The following is a 17,541-nucleotide window of genomic DNA, read 5'->3' on the forward strand; positions in this document are numbered from 1 at the left end:
GAACTAAGTTTGATTAATCTAAAGTGATTCTTTATCACTACTGCTATGTCACCTCCTCTTTTGCCATTAAATATAATGGGGTACCCAGTGTCCCTCAGAACCTGGGTGTACAGTTATGGACTACAAACCTTCTGCCGGGTCAAATAAATTTCCACAAGGAGCAATGCAAATATTGTTTTTCATTAAACATTAAATACTTATAAGGCCTATGAGTTATCCCTTCAACATGTGGGAAACTTCTCCTGACTCAAATACCACAAGTCTTTCAAGAAAATAATATCTTAATACTACCGATACAACACAAACATCAAATTATGTTTTAAATATATTATTTTTCATATATTAAAATATGTATATATATTTCTTTCATATTTCTCTTTTCAATGGCTGCCCCGAAAACATAAAGAACAATACATCATATTAACATATACTTAGTGAAAATCGAAAATCTCCCAGTGATCAGATACACAAACAGGAGACATGGCACATATACTCAAAATGTCCAAAAAATTTTTTGTTCAGTGTGTCCTTATATCTTCATCACATATTCCAATGGTAGCTGAAATAGGACTTAATGTAATGTAGTCAACGTTTCGACCCTAAGTTTAAGTGTTATTGACTATACATCAAGGCGGGTCTTCCTCAGGGCTAAAAACAGACCAAAGGACAGCCTTATCTTAGTGTTGTGTGGTTGATAGCAGGTAATAGTTCTTTAAAAATAAACTTTAATTAGGAGGGACCTATCTGAAGTCACTCACCTTAAATGTATTCAAAGAAAGACGCATATGATGTGTCCAGAACGGTATAGGTTAGTTATGTAGCATGACATCTCAGCCCCCAGCAGGGGTTCACTCGATGTGGAGATGGGATTTATTTGTCTTGATCAGTTATCCTTCTTCAATTATAGTCCTTATTGCCCCAATCTATAATTGGAAGTTACACATGTTGTTGCTCAAGGAATATTTCCAAGACTGTGATTTAAAAAAACGCAACCCAATGTGGTGCATTTGGAAGTGAATTAATCACACTTAGAGATACCACCTCAAACAGGTGCTTTACAAATTACATGGCAGGGCAGAACTAACTTGAATGCTCTCTCGTTGTTAAGGCCCTAATGAGTGCCATTATTCATTTATTACTTGAAAACGTGCTAAATAGCTGTGTTCATGCTTGGAAATGGCAGTTCCCTATTATTTACAAGACCTGCTTACCGAGTGAATAATGCAAGGAAAATGAAAGGCCCGGTGCTATTTTAAAGGGAAGAGTGCTCCGTGTTTATGTGTTCTGCATAATTCATGTGCACAAGTGAAGAATATCCATTAGAATCTTCACTGGGCTTTTATAATACCCTTTACATACCGTGGCTTCATTTGTGTTCGAGCACCTGTCTTGTCTGCTGTCCTCCTGTGTTTGAGAGCGGGGGCTCAGGCAGGCGGTTTAAAAGCATCCTGAAGGGGCTGGCTTCTCATGTTGAAGGGATCACTAATAGGTCCTTCAAGTATTTAATGTTTAATGAAAAACATAGTTTACAATTCCCCTTCAGGAACCTCCTGCTTTGCCGGCAGGTCTGTTGGTTTGCAGAATGTAATAGTTGTTGGGCAAGGCGGTGTGGATATCAGGAGTGGAGGTAAATGCTAAAATTGGGTGGGGGCGTAAACTCTGGGCAAAGCAAATGAATACTGTGAAAGCTGGCTCTGTATATTTTATACCAAAGTAAGGTATAGTGTGCACAGAGTCCAGTGGAACCCCAAAAGTAGGCAGAGGTAAAAGTAGATAGCACCTTACTCTCTATTTGTGATAGTGTAGGCGAGCAGTAAGGCTCTATCAGAGGGTAGTGTTAAGCATGTATTGCACCAACTCAGGCAGGTAATGATGTCACACACTTAAAGACTGAACTCAGACCAATTTGTTTGTATAGAAATATTATTTAGTTATTTTATTTCTAGAACCAAGCCAGGCCTGGTGCAGGTGAGTGAAATAAAACTTTGCAATACTTATGCAATACTTTACAGTTTAATGCAGGTTCAAATGCAATTGGTTGATTTACAGTCAATAATCCAAATTACTTTTCAGTTACTTTGTAGATTACAGTACCCGCTATTCATGGATTACTTATTAAGTTACTTTTGCTAATCAGTGTGATATGCCTAGATATCACACTGAGACATTTCCTAGACAAAAGGTAAGTAATTCGCTTTTGATACATTTGCAGTTTTTTAAGTTTTCTTACAAACCAACTCCACACTTAGAAGAATTTTCAAAGAAAAGCAGTCAATGCAATCCTATGGGAGGAAATGAAGTTAATGGTTAACAGGTAAGTACTTGTTTGTGGGAGTTGGTATTCTGGGGTTAGAACCAGGGTTCCTCCAGGGTCGAGGAACACCCTCATCAGCACTAGGACGGCCGGGTGCAGAGTGCTGAGGCCCAATGTTGCCTGGTGTTAGGCTCAGGGCAAAGGGAAATTCGATTAGCACACAAGGTGCACCCACAGCGGCACAGGGGCGGCTGAGTGCAAGGTGCTGTTTTGGCATCCGGTGCCCTTTTGATTTCAATGGGGAGTCTCCAATTGCAACAGACACTGCAGGCTCGGGAATGAAGATTTTCTGTAGGTGACCACCGATTGGAGAGCTATGTTCCCTGTAAGGTAGGCACGCAGGGCCGCTGCTGGAGCGCGCATCAAGAGAAAGACTTCCCGAGCATTTTAAATCATTGAAGCTGAAGGAAGCTTTCTCTTGGCGCACGCTGTCACTGGGACAGCACACCTGCTCTTCCATAGCTGTTCTGATGGGGCCTCTGGAAGGGGAAAGTATGACTTCAGAGTCAGGCGGCTGTTACCAATGCGGTCTGTTGTCATGAAGTGCATTCGTTTGTAGATGCACTTAGATATTTAGCAGGTCTTTCAAACTCGATTCCTTGTGGCTTCTGTGGCCTTATGGGCAGAGCTGCTAACTTTGGAGCTGATGAACCAAGGTGGGGATACTCGGCAGCGGTCAACATCCTGTGATTCTGGGCAGATCACTTAATCTTCCCAGGTGCTCATGTAGAATGTTCCAATGTCTCGCCCTAAATAAAAACAGCAGAAAATGCACAATGTGGTAAAATCAAAGCATTGGCATAAAAGAGCAAAGACAAATAGATGAAAGTTTAGTGGCTGATTTGTACGAAGTAAAACCTGCTAACACATAGCTTCCCTGCTTAACTTGTGTGCTCTTAGGCAAATATTGTATTTGACCAAAACGCAATTTTCTTCATTTTGTATATGAAAGCACTTTGAAATATGTGAGTTCAGAATACCAGTTGTACAAAAACCTATTGTGTGTGATTTAATAGACTATAATGTTGCTCTTTAACAATCTGGGCCACCTACAGGGTTTACATCACAACTGTCTTGCCTATTAGTACAATAGTGGTTCCTGTTTAAAAACTATGGGTCTCGTTTACAATAATTTGATGCACCGCAGCGCAGTAATCCTTCGTGCTGTGCTACCAAAGGTCAAAACAAAAGGGCAGTAGTAGGTTGTATCTGCAAGACACAGCGCATTCCTGTCCTTTTCCCATGCACTGGGGCACAATGGGCTGCCATGCGCCATTCCAGGCACCGTTGCGCCACAGTCCAAGGGTGTCTGCTTTGTAGAGGTGATTGTTTTTGTGCAGGAAAGAAATTCTTCCTGCACTAAAGCAATCATGAAAGGTGCTTTTCTCTTCCTATGTGTACTGCAGAATGCAGCACATATAGAAAAAGGAAATACGAGGAGAAATAAAGGTATTTCTCCTCGTTGCACCTCCCTTATGCCTTCATAGGAATGTTATTTTATTTGTGCAAATTGTCCTCACCTCATCCCAAAGATTGAAATCGGTCCTTTTTGGTAAAAAGCACTACCGAATGTGCTTTAGCTCATCTTTGATTGAACCGATCATCTGCATGAACTCCTATACCCACCCTCACTAATGATCATACCTCACTGATACTAATTTCATTACACCTCAAAGACACTAGAGTGGGCATGGAGACATGGAATGGTCTCCTTGAGAGAATTAGACTAAACCCTTTACAAAAATAACCACTGGATTAAACTCTTACCTTGGCTCCCGAGCAAAGTGCAGATTGGCATAAAGCACTTCAACACCTTGTTAGGACTAATAAGTGCTATATAAATGTAATTGCAATACAATACTCAATAAATGATTTGTTAACTTTACATAGTGTCCACTCCTGGTCCTTCCATCCCTTATCGAGTTATTAATGCTTGTCAGCTGAAGGGCTAAGAGTCAGACGAGGGGTCAGCCCTGAGGTTTCATCTTGGGTTAAAGGGTGAGTGATCACACTTCTGACAAATACCACTGATTCTGGTAGCACGCTCACTTGGTTAGTGAGCTGTCACATTTCTTTGACGCACATGACCTTGATTGCAGTGCACAGAGACCATTCACTGCTGCACACAGGGGAAATAAATTAGAGGGAACATTGTTGGAGAGGTAAGTTGGGATGCCGGGATACCGTCGGTTGGGCCACCCAAGGCTGTGGGACTTCGGGTACAGGGGTGTCTTACCAGCTCCGGTCGCGGTCGGAGGGATCCTCCAGAAAGGGGCTGCAGGCATTGATTGGAGATTCGAGGCAGGTCAGAGATGACCAAATCTCAGGTTAGTATTGCCAGGGAGACCTCCTTGTGGTGTTGGGTCACTCAAACTCAGTCCGTGGGCATTGGGTGCAGAGTGGTGCAGACTTGCGGATTTGGCCGGATCCAGAGTCTGTGAGTGAGCAAATTCAGTGCACACAGGAGACAAAGTATAAGTTTTGGGAAGGTGGGGCAGGTACTCTGGGTTTTAGGGGGCTACTGGCTGCAGGACACACCTGGATTTTTCTGGAGCAGGTTCGAGGTGGGGAGAGGCCAGTAGGGCTGGGGCAAAGTCAGTGGGCGTCCTCCTCTTCTTAGTTCATCATGGCTTCTTCGGTCCTTCTTCTTCTGGTCTGTTCTTGTCTGAGGAGACAAGGTTCAAGGTTGCGACTAAATACTAACTTTAGGGGCATTACAGGTAGATATACAGGTTTGGCCCATGGATCTCTTCCTTGGGGTGGGTAAACCCCCTATTATGGCACCCTCCAGTGGGAGGGGGGCATATGCCTCTCTCAGGTTGGGTCGCTCCCCCATCTGCAAGATAGTGGGAACTGAGAGTTGTGCTTCACCATACCGCCCCCACCTGCTGGTTGTGATTGGCAAAGGTGGGCACACCTCTCCTCCTCACTTAGTTTTTGTCGATTCTCCCAACTAAAGTGGGGTTCAGAACCATTGGGGGGCATTTGCTGGCAGCAGAAAATGACTGAGGCAGCTCACAAAGGTAGCAAGCCTTTGAAGCTTCCCCTACGTGGACCCTGCCCATCCGCAGGGAGGAGGCTTGGCACCTCATCCCAGGTGGTGCATTGTTTCAGACCCCAAAGAGCAGCAGGCTCTCAACCCACGGGTCCAGAAACTAGTCTGGTGGTGGCAGCTGGTGAGCAGCGACTCAGCCAGGACACTAGAGTTGGGTCTTTTTTCAGGGGGCATCTCTAAGATGCCCTCTGAGTGCATCTTTCATTAAATCCCACACTGCCATCAGTATGGGTTTAATGTGCTGAGAAGTATGATGCCAAACTTCCCAGTGCTCTCTGAAGCATTATGGTTCTCTGGAGTTCGTAATGACAAACTCGCAGAACCATATACTCTTAATGGCAATACTGCACTTACAATGTCTAAGAATTGGTTTAGACACTGTAGGGACGCAGGGTTCACGCACCTGTAGCCTCACCACTGGTATAGTGCACCCAGCTATAGGGTGGCTTACCTATGCCAGGGCAGTGGGTGATAGGCATGGCACATTGGGATGTGTGCCATGTCGACTCTTCACTTTGTTCTGCACCAAAACATGCAGCCTGTAATGGCAGTGTGTGTGTATAAAGGTACAGACCCTCTAAGGGTGGCACAATAAGTGCTGCAGCCCTAAGAGGCATTCCCTGGCCATAGTGCCCTTAGTACCTATGGTACCATTTACAAGGGACTTACATGTGGCCAAAGAGTGGCAATTGGGTTTTGCATCAATGCAGTTTAGGGAAAGAACATAGGCCCTGGGTACCCGGTTGGCAGGAACCCAGGGCGCACTCAGTCAAAGTACATCAACAGTTTGGCAAAAAGTGGGGGCAACCATGCAAAAAGAGGGCACTTTCTTACAAATACTGGAAGCATGCTCAGTTTCGGTCTTTGGAAATGCAGCCTGATCCTCTGCCATCTCAAATTTTCCTTGCAATCTTGCTTATGAAAATAGTAAAGGTTATTAATGTAGCTGAGGTTTTTGATTGCTGCTGAGGGAGGCAGTTCGAGCAGGGGCCGGCAGGTGGTGCAATTGTACATTGACAGCAACAGGTCGCTGGTGCCTACCTTCAGTGGTGGTGGAGGAGAGTCACCCCCCTGGCAGCAGCCAGAAAAATGAAAAATCTAATTACAATAAACCCTTGATATTATCATTTTATTTATGCTCTTTGAGCCTAGGCTTGGGGGTGGGGCCAGGGGGATGACAGGCACTAGGGGGAGTGTTTTTCACTGTTATCAGTGCACATGATGGTTTGGCCGTCCGTCTCAGGACGGCCAAACCGTCATGTGCACTGAAGCTCTCTCCACCCCAAAATGCCTTGCCAGGTTGGAGAGAGTAAGCACAGCCACCCAGTCTAACTTGGAGTGCAAATTGAGGGCGCTCAAGCCAACCCCGGCACTGCTCTCCTGATGCCATCAGCATTAAAGCAGCGTCAGTATTGGTTGCAGGTGACCCTGGAAGCCTGTGCCTGCAGTGGAGTGGAGCGCGATGCGGCGATGAAGTAGGTAAGTGTTTTTTTGTTTTTCTTTATTTTTCTCGTCATCCGTCTGTCCCCCTCTTTCCCCTGCTCACCACTCTATCGAGACACCAGCCTCTACTGCCTTCCTTCCTCCCACAGGGACATACCCCTGTACTGCAGTATCCTGAGGGAGGTGCAGGCAACAGCTCTTCGCCGCTAGCCAGGACCACACTGCACGATGTTTTCTGACAGCAGACGAAAACTGGTCAGCAAGCTTAATTTAGATTTTTTGCAGGTGTTCTCCATACCTCCCAGCTGCCTATTGTTAGGAAAGGGATTGTCACTTTTTGTGGAGAAAATAAATGGCAAAATTGTATTTCCCGTTGGTGAAGTGTATCAGTTTTGCCCGTTTCACAGCTGGTTGTGGGTGATTGCCTTCAGTGTAAACCCAAAAAGCTTATTCGCTCAGTATCTCAGAGGTGCTTAATAGCAAACAAGGATTCATTAAAACTGCAAAATACAATAGGGGAAGCATGGCCTGAAATCATTAAAGAGACATTGAAAGTTTCTTTAAACGGAGCTGCACCTAACAGTGTGCCAAGTCCTGGGTGTTTAGCCATTAACACACACTGCATTCTGGGGTGTGAAGTTTTGATTTTAATAGTTGTAAATGTGGGCTCAGAAATCCTTTCATGCTAGAGCCGTTGGATTAGTAGGGAAGGCTGGCTGAGAGTGACATGTATGACTTGTGGCCACATGGCAGCTAGAAAAGCCGCACAGTCGGTCTTCGGGACTCTTCAGAAATTTATGGTCAGGTTTCAAGCAGAGGTGCCCTCAGATCCCACCCACCTCAACCACTGCATCAGGATTTCAAGCCCCTGAATGCAAACTCAAAAACCTACACTGGATGAGAGTAACTCTGAAAACATCAGTGTACTGCTACTGACTACCGTGAATTCGAACTTTGAGTAGCCAGTACTGCAACTCCGAGAATGATTTGTGTATCAAAGGCTAGAAGGGGAAAAAGTGCCTTCAGTGTCGTAAAGTTATCTTTGGTTGCCTTGAATGAATTCACTGTCTTCGTGGTTTAAATTAGAGCTCGTATTAATGCTGGTATGAAAGTGTAATGTTGTGGAGACTGGAAGAGTCCACGTCTCCTTTAGTGTTAGGGGTGGTCCCGTTGACCACCTCCCCCGCCAATGTAACATAGTGTGTCGGCTGAACGTACTCCAGCACGACGTGTGGAAAAAGAATAAATAGTCCAGAGTCCCTGGGCGTGGCAGTTGAGAGCTGGCCACTGAGGTAGTAACAACTCCAGTGTTTGTTATCCACTGCTCCTGGTAGGCCCCCAGCCAGGACACTACACTGGCGACGAGGTGGTGTGGCTGCCTGCTGCCCTGCCTCCCCTCTCACTTACCGTGCAAAGCACCTTCGCCTGGGGTGAGTGCCACCGCCGTGCCTCGCACGCCCGTGGCCCTGGCATTCACCCCTGCAGTGTGGTCGACCCCGAACGGAGCGGCGACTTTCTGGCGGCCTGCTATCGTGCTTGCATCCGGCCCGAACCTCCACAACCTGAGCCTCCTTGCTGCTCTGAGCCCCCCACCCCGCCGGCACAACGTGAGTGCGCGCACATGCGGGAGAGTCCTGGAATCCCACCCACGTGTGCTAGCAGAACTGCCCGACGTCACTGCTGTGGACCTCTGGTAAGGCGCGCACCTTGGCCCTGCTGCCTCCCAGCCTACTGGCTATCTGCCTCTGTTCGGGTACCTCAGACAGAACTCTGTGCATTCGTGCCCCACCGGTGGCACTGCTGCTGCTCGCTGCCCACGTGGGCCACTACTCCTGGAGCCTCTCACCGCCTGCTGTGTTGCTCCTCCCGCCCAGGTGCCCTGCTGCCACCGCCTGCACCGCACCTTCAGTGGCTCCCTGGTCCTGGAGCTCGCTCCCTTCCCCCCCTGCTGGTCTACGTCAGCCGTCCAGGCGCCCTGCTACCACTGCCTGCACTATCTCTTCAGCGCTGGGACCCAACCACCAGACCTCTGCCGCCTGACCTGGCCCAGTTCACGTGGGACACACTGCTGCGCCCTGCACCACAGTGTGACTGCGCCATCCTACGCCCGTCAGTTGCTCACGCCTGTGGCTTCTCGTCTCTGCCCCCTGCTGGCAGGCATGTCGTCCATCCCGCCATTGGAGCCCTTCACCATTACCGGACCGCCACGGTCCCAAGCTGCGCAATGGAAGGAATGGGTGGAGCGGTTGGAGATTTTCTTTGATGCTGCTGACATCCCTGCCCCGCGGCAAAGACCCATGCTCCTCCACCTGAGTGGTGCGGAGGTCCACAAAATTGCGAAGACTGTCCGCGAAGCTGGGCCCCCGAGGAATTATGCCTCGATGCGCGACGCCATCACTGGCCATTTTGAGCCATACGCCAGCCCGGATTACAAACGCTTCCTCCTCCGCCAAGCAAAACAACTCCCGGACGAATCCTTCCTGATGAGGATGACAAGATCCGGGCGCAATTCATTCAGGGCTGAGCTTCCACTAAGCTACGTGAGCACGTCCTACAGGAACACAACATGCCAATGAGGGATATCCTGACTCTAGGACACTCCAAGGAACTATCCAAGACCAGAGCAGCCCACATGGAGCTCAAGCCTACAGCGACCGCCAAAGAGGAACCAGTCTGCGCCGTCCGCACTGAAACCTGTGACTCCCGACAAAGGCCCAGGAGGCCCTCAGCCCAAAACTCCAGACAGAGCCCAAAAACTCGCCTCTGTGGATGGTGTGGCGGCCCTCTCCCACACGACGGTGCCTGCTCGGCCCAAGGGAAACACTGCAGCGCATGCGGAAAACTCAACCATTTTCCAAAGTCTGCCGCTCAAAGCCACAACGGCAACCTCAAGGCCCACCTCGCCATTTGGGTGTGCTCCACCCCCACCCAGATGACTCCTCATGTGGTGACATGGACGAAGACGAGGCTGCCACTGTGCATGTGGTACACATGCTACATGCCCTCTTGAACTCCCTACAGGCAGCGCCCATGTGCATCTGTCAAGGTGCAGGACCACCCAGTAGCAGCGCTCATCGACACCGGTGCAACCATCAACCTCATGGCTGCCAGCGTCTACAGACTCTTGCCCAACCTGCCAGCCCTCCGCAACACTAATGTCCAAGTGTACGCATTTGGGACCCACACCCCGCTCAGGATATGTGGTGTTTTTCAAGCCGAGATATCGCACGACCAGATTCACCAACGGTTCAAGGTCTACGTTTCCCTGGAGGGATCCCGATTCTTACTCAGCTGCCGTACCGCGCAAGACCTTCGTCTCATTCACTTTGCAGTTACCATGATGGCCCACAGTCTGGAACACCTGCTGACCGAGTTCACACCCCTCTTCGATGGAATTGGATGCCTCAAAGACCCAGCCGTCAAGCTGCACATAGGCAAGTCTGTGACCCCAATTGCCCTCAGGCATAGGTGGATTGCCTTCCATCTCCGCCCTAAGGTCGAGGCTGAACTCCGTCTGTTGGAAGCGACTGGAATCATCAAGCGAGTGCGCAGCCCCACCCCGTGTGTGTCCCGCATCGTAGTCGCGAGAAAGCTGAAGCAGCCTGACGCAGTCCAAATCTGTGTTGACATGCGAATCCCGAACCTCGCCATCAAGCAGGAGCGCCACCTTACACCCACGGTAGATAACATCATTGGCGAACTCCAGGGTCGAAGTGGTTCTCAAAGATGGACCTCTGCTCAGAGTACCACCATATCCCCCTGCACCCGGAGTCTAGCCTAATCACCTCCTTCTCTACCCACGCCGGTCTCTGGCGTTACACACGCCTCAACTTCGGAATCTCGAACGCAGCCAAGGTGTTCCAAAACATCATCAAGACCGTCCTGTAAGGACTAGAGGGAGTGCTCAACGTGAGCGATGATATCTTAGTACACGCTTCATCTCTAGAAGAACATATACTCTGCCTGACAGCAGTATTCATCCGCCTTCGCGACTGGGGGCTTACCCTGCACAGGGAGAAATGCGAGTGTAGGAAGGTGGATACCTGACTATGGTTACCCCAGATTTTTTGCCTTGTATTTAGCTGGTTTTCGACTTAGTTGGCCTGGGATCCTGCTAATCAAGGCCCCAGGCTATCTGCTCTCTCTTTAAAATGGACTCCATGTACCCTAGGTGCATAACTAATTGGCTTGGGTCACCTTATCAGCCCCTGTACAGTGTACTATAGGTACCCAGGGCGTAGGTGCATCCAAGGCCTACCAGGGGCTGCAGCATATATTTTGCCACCCCTGGCTAGCTATTCAAATCGACACAACTGGCTGATCACTCAGCTGGGGCAAGGTGGTGTAATCACCCCTTGCTTAGATATAGTATACCTGTATCTAAACCTATATCTGGACACATATATACCTATCAGTCACTCCTATGGCAGGCCTTAACAATCCTGGAGGCAGAGTGCTTGGTTTTATGTGAGATGGTGCTCTAGCATGAGCTGAGCCTGTCTGCAGCGTTTGGAACCATTTCCTTACTGCTGCTGATATTGCCATACCATATACTCTTAAGTGCATTATAATCCTTGCGGTTATTGCTAACTTTTGTTTGGCTTTATCAAAACATGTCGTGTAAGGTGTCATACACTTTGGAATACTACCCACTCGCCAGTTCTGGTGACGGGGGTAGCATTCCACCCTTCTAGAGGGAGAAGACATGTTACTTTACTTAAAACGCGGACAATCCTAACCAGAGCCTCAGCATCACAAAATGGATGCTGCTGCCCCGACACAAGTCTGACCTCCTGCTGCTGACCAAAACCTGGCAGGGGAGGCCTGGACAAAGAGTTTCCTGTCACAGGGAGGTGCTACACCACCCCAGACAGGAGATAGTGGATTGGAGCAGGGAGGGTTGAAAGAAATTAGACACTGCCTGGGGCACACAAGGTGTCCCATGCAAAATCCAGTCAAACCGGTTCTGGGGCACTCCAGCCTCAGCTCTGGCGCGAAACTGGACAAAGGGAAAGGGGTGTAACCACCCCCTTCCTGGGTCCCACCCATAGGAGGGACCTAGCAGGTAATCCAAAGACCAAAGACCGCATCTGCACAAGACCAGGATCCTAGCAGTGCAGAGAATCCATCCGCCTGCAGCAACCCACTGGAAGAGTCACCAACGCCTCAGTTGCGGAACAGCCAAAGCAGATACAACCTGAGGCCGTGTCCGAAGCCATCCCAGAAATACAAGGACTACGTATCCTGTGGCTAGTCGGCGACAACTGATCGAGTCGCAGCCGGTTTGGCAGTTAAGAAAAGAATACCAAGTAAGACTGTTCTGTTGGCACCTCGCCTTAGAGGGGATGGTTTTTCCTGAACTGTTTTCCTTAATTTGCTATCTTGCATTTGGACCTATGTTTGTGTTCGCTTGACATGTCTTTCCTGGTAAAGGAGGAATGTAATGTTGTGGAGACTGGAAGAGTCCACGTCTCCTTTAGTGTTGGGGGTGGTCCCGTTGACCACCTCCCCCCGCCAACGTAACATAGTATGTCGGCTGAGCGTACGCCAGCACGACGTGTGGAAAAAGAATAAATAGCCCAGAGTCACTGGACATGGCAGTTGAGAGCTGGCCACTAAGGTTGTAACGACTCCTGTGTGTGTTATTCACTGCTCCTGGTAGGCCCCCAACCAGGACACTACAGAAAGGTTCTACATTGTAACGTGTGCTTTAAAAGGGCTGGTATCGTCCGTCTGCACTTTTTTATTTTGAGAGGAAGAGTACTTGCACTTCTCGAGAAACAAGCAGGTACTCTGGTACAGAGAACCTGCACTTTTACTACTCCATTTCGAGCACTGGTGGTAACATGTAGGAAGCTGCAGTTAACCGCAGATGCGTTCTTGCTCGGATTGATATATCCGGATGTGTCTTCTCATAGATTGTTGTCCTTGTATCAGCCGCTCCTGAACGTTAATGGTAAAACCTTGCAGAGGGCTTCATGGGTAAACCAAGCTGACCAAGATAGTGCTGAAACTAATTTGAACAGTTCTGGACTAACAGATAAACCTTCACACTGCACCTTACATTTTACTAAGATTGATATATGTGCACCCGTGCTTGTTTACCTTGAAACAGATATCCCACAAACCACAGAATATATTACCCTAATAAGCGAGAAAAAATAAGAGCAGTGGAAATGGAAGTCCAAGCAAAGGAAACACCCTCAAAAAACCTATGGAGAAAAAGAAATCTAGAATGTCACTTATTGTCCAAATAACATGGCTTCTCCAGGTAGATAAGTTGCTTCTCTCCCAAACAGGAGTACCAGCTCCAATGGCAAAATCCTTGGTCACTATTGGCCACCTTCCCCAGAGATTCCTTCACACCACTCTCCTCACCATTCTCTCATATAACAATGCGACTTAGCTCCCAAATTCTTCCATCACTAGTTTTAACAGTATCATTGAACAGTTTGGAAATTCAAACAGGCTTAGTAAACCTAGAATAAAGAGCTCATCTGTTTGCAAATGCTCGAGGAAGGTGCTAACCCTACATAAATAAGAAGGTCAAGGTTTTTTTAAGAAAATTTCAAATGTACTTAACCCTCTGGACTTCACCTAACTCATCACACGCAGTTTCTAAAACGTTCTGCCCCTTCAGCTCCAAAGCTATGCTGAAGAAGTTAGTCTTTCCTGTCTATAACCAGATTCACACCACACATCCTCACATAAGTCAAACAGACTTACTTTCACTTACTCCATATAATTGAAGGCTCTCCTAGTGTCCTTAAAAATATGGTAGCAGACTCCCATGTTGCCTCTGTGTCTCCAGACTTGTTACCTACACCGGTAAAAAAGCAGAAATTTCTACAAGACACACACGACAGAGTTGACCCTATTCCAGTCTTATCCACACTATAACATGTAAAGAAGTTGTCCAGTCTCTAGAAATGACAATCATGTACGGAAGGTGTGCCTGTCACTGTAAGAATTAGATGTCTTCCACAGTGAATTTTCTTCAGGTATGACTCCAAATACAGATTTATTAGGGCACTACTTTTACTTCAAATCTTTTTTATTTAAGAATGCAAAGAGTACAAAAATAAACGAAAAGGAGGTAGAATAATGCAGAGGTGTACACATCAGATACATACATGAGGATAATATAACCTAAGATACATAACATGGGAGAAATAAATATAACAAATCATAAGCAGCAAACAGACATTCGATGAGCAATGAACATATTATCCATGCATAATATAGTAATCCTGGAGTACAAATGTAATGTATAATGAGGAAAGAGAGAATAGGAACGAAGGAAAGCGGGGAGATAGGATAAAGAAAAGGCTGGAATGAAGGAAGGAGGCAGAAAGAAAGGAAAACTAAACAGCAGCAACGTAACGTGTTACAGTAAACTTAGATCAAGACAGCGGGTTACAGTGCCGAGAAAAATGCCCATTTAGGTGACAAAAAAAAACGAGGCATGATTCAGGAGATGTATCAGCCAAACAAGCCTAAGGCGGATCGTAGCAAAGCTCCCTTGAGTCAAGTGAGCTCCAAAGTTTGGCATGAGTTTTTCGCCATGGTGATGAGTGGAGGACGTCATTATCAGCACCTCTCAATGAAGTCAGCCATTCCTGCCACATTTTGAAAGAAACATCGGAAGCACTCTTCCATTTACTCAGAATGACTTTACATGCAAGAGTGAGCATGAGGTCCAGTAGGTGTCTATCGTGTTCATTTGGTATTCTCGGATCAATTGCCCCCATTAAGACATATGCGAAATCTCTGGCCGGCCGATAGTGGAAGATTTGTTGAATATAGTTAAAAATCTTATCCCAGAACATTTGGAGTAACGTGCAATGAAAGAGCATGTGGGCCAGGTCACCAACATGTGATTTGCAACTCCAGCAAAGGGGGTTATCAATGTGTTCCACCTTCCGTTGTGCCTCACCAGGGATTCTGCAACAGTTCACAGGTCAGTTCAGAACAGTAGAAAACTAATGGTGTTCACCCGAGGCTGCAGGGGGCACATTGGTGAAACGGACTACTCGCCCCAGACACCAGCGGGGCTCTGCACAGCGAGGCAGCCCCTCCCTTCACCATCAGGATATTTAAATACTGTTTGCGCCTCCCGCTTCGCGGGAGACGCTTCACCCGAGGCTGCAGGGGGCACATTGGTGACACGGACTACTCGCCCCAGACACCAGCGGGGCTCTGCACAGCGAGGCAGCCCCTCCCTTCACCATCAGGATATTTAAATACTGTTCGCGCCTCCCGCTTCGCGGGAGACGCTTCACCCGAGGCTGCAGGGGGCACATTGGTGACACGGAATACTCGCCCCAGACACCAGCGGGGCTCTGCACAGCGAGGCAGCCCCTCCCTTCACCATCAGGATATTTAAATACTGTTCGCGCCTCCCGCTTCGCGGGAGACGCTTCACCCGAGGCTGCAGGGGGCACATTGGTGGCACGGACTACTCGCCCCAGGCACCAGCGGGGCTCTGCACAGCGAGGCAGCCCCTCCCTTCACCATCAGGATATTTAAATACTGTTTGCGCCTCCCGCTTCGCGGGAGTCGCTTCACCCGAGGGTGCAGGGGGCACATTGGTGACACGGACTACTCGCCCCAGACACCAGCGGTGCTCTCCACAGCGAGGCAGGCCCTCCCTTCACCACCAGGAGTATTTAACTAAGTGACATCTCCCGCACCGCGGGACGCGCGCGGGTGGCGCCGGGCTAAGCCGGGCAAAGGGCGGGCCGTCTGGGGCCGTCTGGGGCCAGAGGAGGCCGGGCTGACCACCCCCATTCCATCTGCTGATCGCCACCATAGGACTGCAAAGGTACTGTTTCCTGCAAACTACAGCGCGTAAGGAGGGGTTGGCCTATACCATCGTCAGACAGTTTGGATACTTCATTTGCCTCTCTGGTGTTGACTCTACGCACTCTTGGTCCTCGCTACTGTTCTGTTTGCCCACTCATTACTGTTGGGAAAAAATCACTAATTGTTAGGTATGGGAAAACGGAAGGATATGGAGGGCGGGGGATGCCTGTTAGCAAAAAGGGGAACAAGGCAAAAAAACTCCCACGCTGCTATGAACTGTGTCCTGACTAGAATCGAAGACATAGTCGCTGATTGTGAGTCAATCCTAGCCAGTAACAGTAACACGGCCCCTGATATTGCTGCGCTCACAAACCCTGGTGCAGTAACCAAATCACAAAAAAAAACGCATCCCCTCCATGTTTGCAAGCCGGAAACCCAGAGAGCAGATCTCTGGCGTCTTGCCTGAAACAGGCCTAGACCCCGATCCTACTACCAAAAAAACAACAGATTTGGATTCTGGAGATGGGTTGGGTCGGGATCTGGTCACGCTTCCATCGGTTCCATGTTCCAACAGGTTTGCTCCTGTGGACGCGGACTGTGTAGTTACAGTGGAAAATCCCGGTGTGACAATGAGGGGCAATTGTGATAGAGCCAATGGAGGGGGGCAATCTTGTGGTAACTTATGTATGACTAGCAAGTCAAAGCTCCTGGGAAGAATCCAGACCCTGGAAGGGTTGGTGGCTACTCTAACTGCGAAGGTGGAGGTTCTGATGCATGGAAGGGTGACCGGATGTGTAGACCCCATGGTCCCGCTACTACTTGTCAATGCGACAAGCACTGACCAACATAGAGCAGCTCCACCAAAAGTACCCTCCCCTATGGTCATTGTGCCAAAGGGTGGTGGGAGGTCTAATGGTCCATCAGGTATACCCAGGTCCTATGCTGATTCTGTGATCAAAAGCTTACCAACAGGGTCTATCCAGGGACGAGTGCCACCCATAAGGACCAAGCAATTAACAGCCCGTTCCACCCTATATCCAAACTGGTTTCCACCTCCCTTAGGTGCACGCGGTTCCTTACCATCCCGCTCTGCGGTAAGACCAATCGTGTACATGACCCATGTCCCCAAACTGGCCGTGGTAGGGGGGTATGAAAGCAACGAGTCAATACACAATAAATCAATCCATTGGCTAAGGCACGTCAGAGGGTGCAGATCTATCATTAGAGAAGACATGACGAGAGTAAGGCGTAGATCTAGGGCCGACTCAACAACAGATTGTGTGGAGATAGAAGTTTTAGATCCAATCATAGCTGAGAACTTATTAACCTTGGACTATAGAACATCACCTCCTGAACACTCTTCTATCCAGATCCGCCGGCTCCACCTCTGGACGCAGGCCCGAGCACCACAGGACTCCGGTTTACACCAAAATGACTGACTAGCAAGCACACACATTCTCTCTTTGGGTCCTGATCTATCCACACTAGGTGGAAATGATTGGAACCTGGGCCCTCCCGGCAGAGCCACTGTTGTCTCACCGACCAGCTGGGAGCTGGTGTTGGACAAGGCTGATATAGAGAAAAGAGGGCCAGCTAGTCACGACAAGCCCAGTAAGGAAACATCGGGGGTAATCAACCTCATATCCTGAAACATTGCAGGCCTACAGAAAAACCCAGCCGACCAGGACTGGAATGATTTCATAGATACCTATAACATCATCTTGTTCCAGGAGACATGGAGTCTGGTCCCCCTCCATAAGCAAGGGTTCACTACATACTGTATCCCCGCAACTACATCAGGCAGGGGGGGGCGCCCATCAGGGGGACTTATTATTTGGCTGAACATCGAGCTGAACCTACAAGTATCACTACACGACACCCCATCTCAGGACATCCTCCATATTTCAGTCGAAGGGAATGAGCT

At 48.5% G+C, this 17,541-nt stretch overlaps 1 protein-coding gene across 1 annotated transcript in view; it reads right to left on the reverse strand.

The window, feature by feature from the left end:
• Positions 1–1,905: 1,905 nt before the first annotated feature.
• Positions 1,906–17,541, reverse strand: part of ADGRG7 (adhesion G protein-coupled receptor G7) — a 1,657,602-nt gene continuing 1,641,966 nt past the window's right edge. Inside the window, exon 16 of the mRNA XM_078657782.1 lies at positions 1,906–3,063. Within this exon, the coding sequence (XP_078513908.1) occupies positions 3,037–3,063 (27 nt within the window). The 3' untranslated portion in view covers positions 1,906–3,036. The remainder of the gene's footprint in view (positions 3,064–17,541) is intronic.

The sequence above is a fragment of the Lissotriton helveticus genome, chromosome 8, assembly GCF_964261635.1.
Source record: "Lissotriton helveticus chromosome 8, aLisHel1.1, whole genome shotgun sequence".
Taxonomy (NCBI): Eukaryota; Metazoa; Chordata; class Amphibia; order Caudata; family Salamandridae; genus Lissotriton; species Lissotriton helveticus.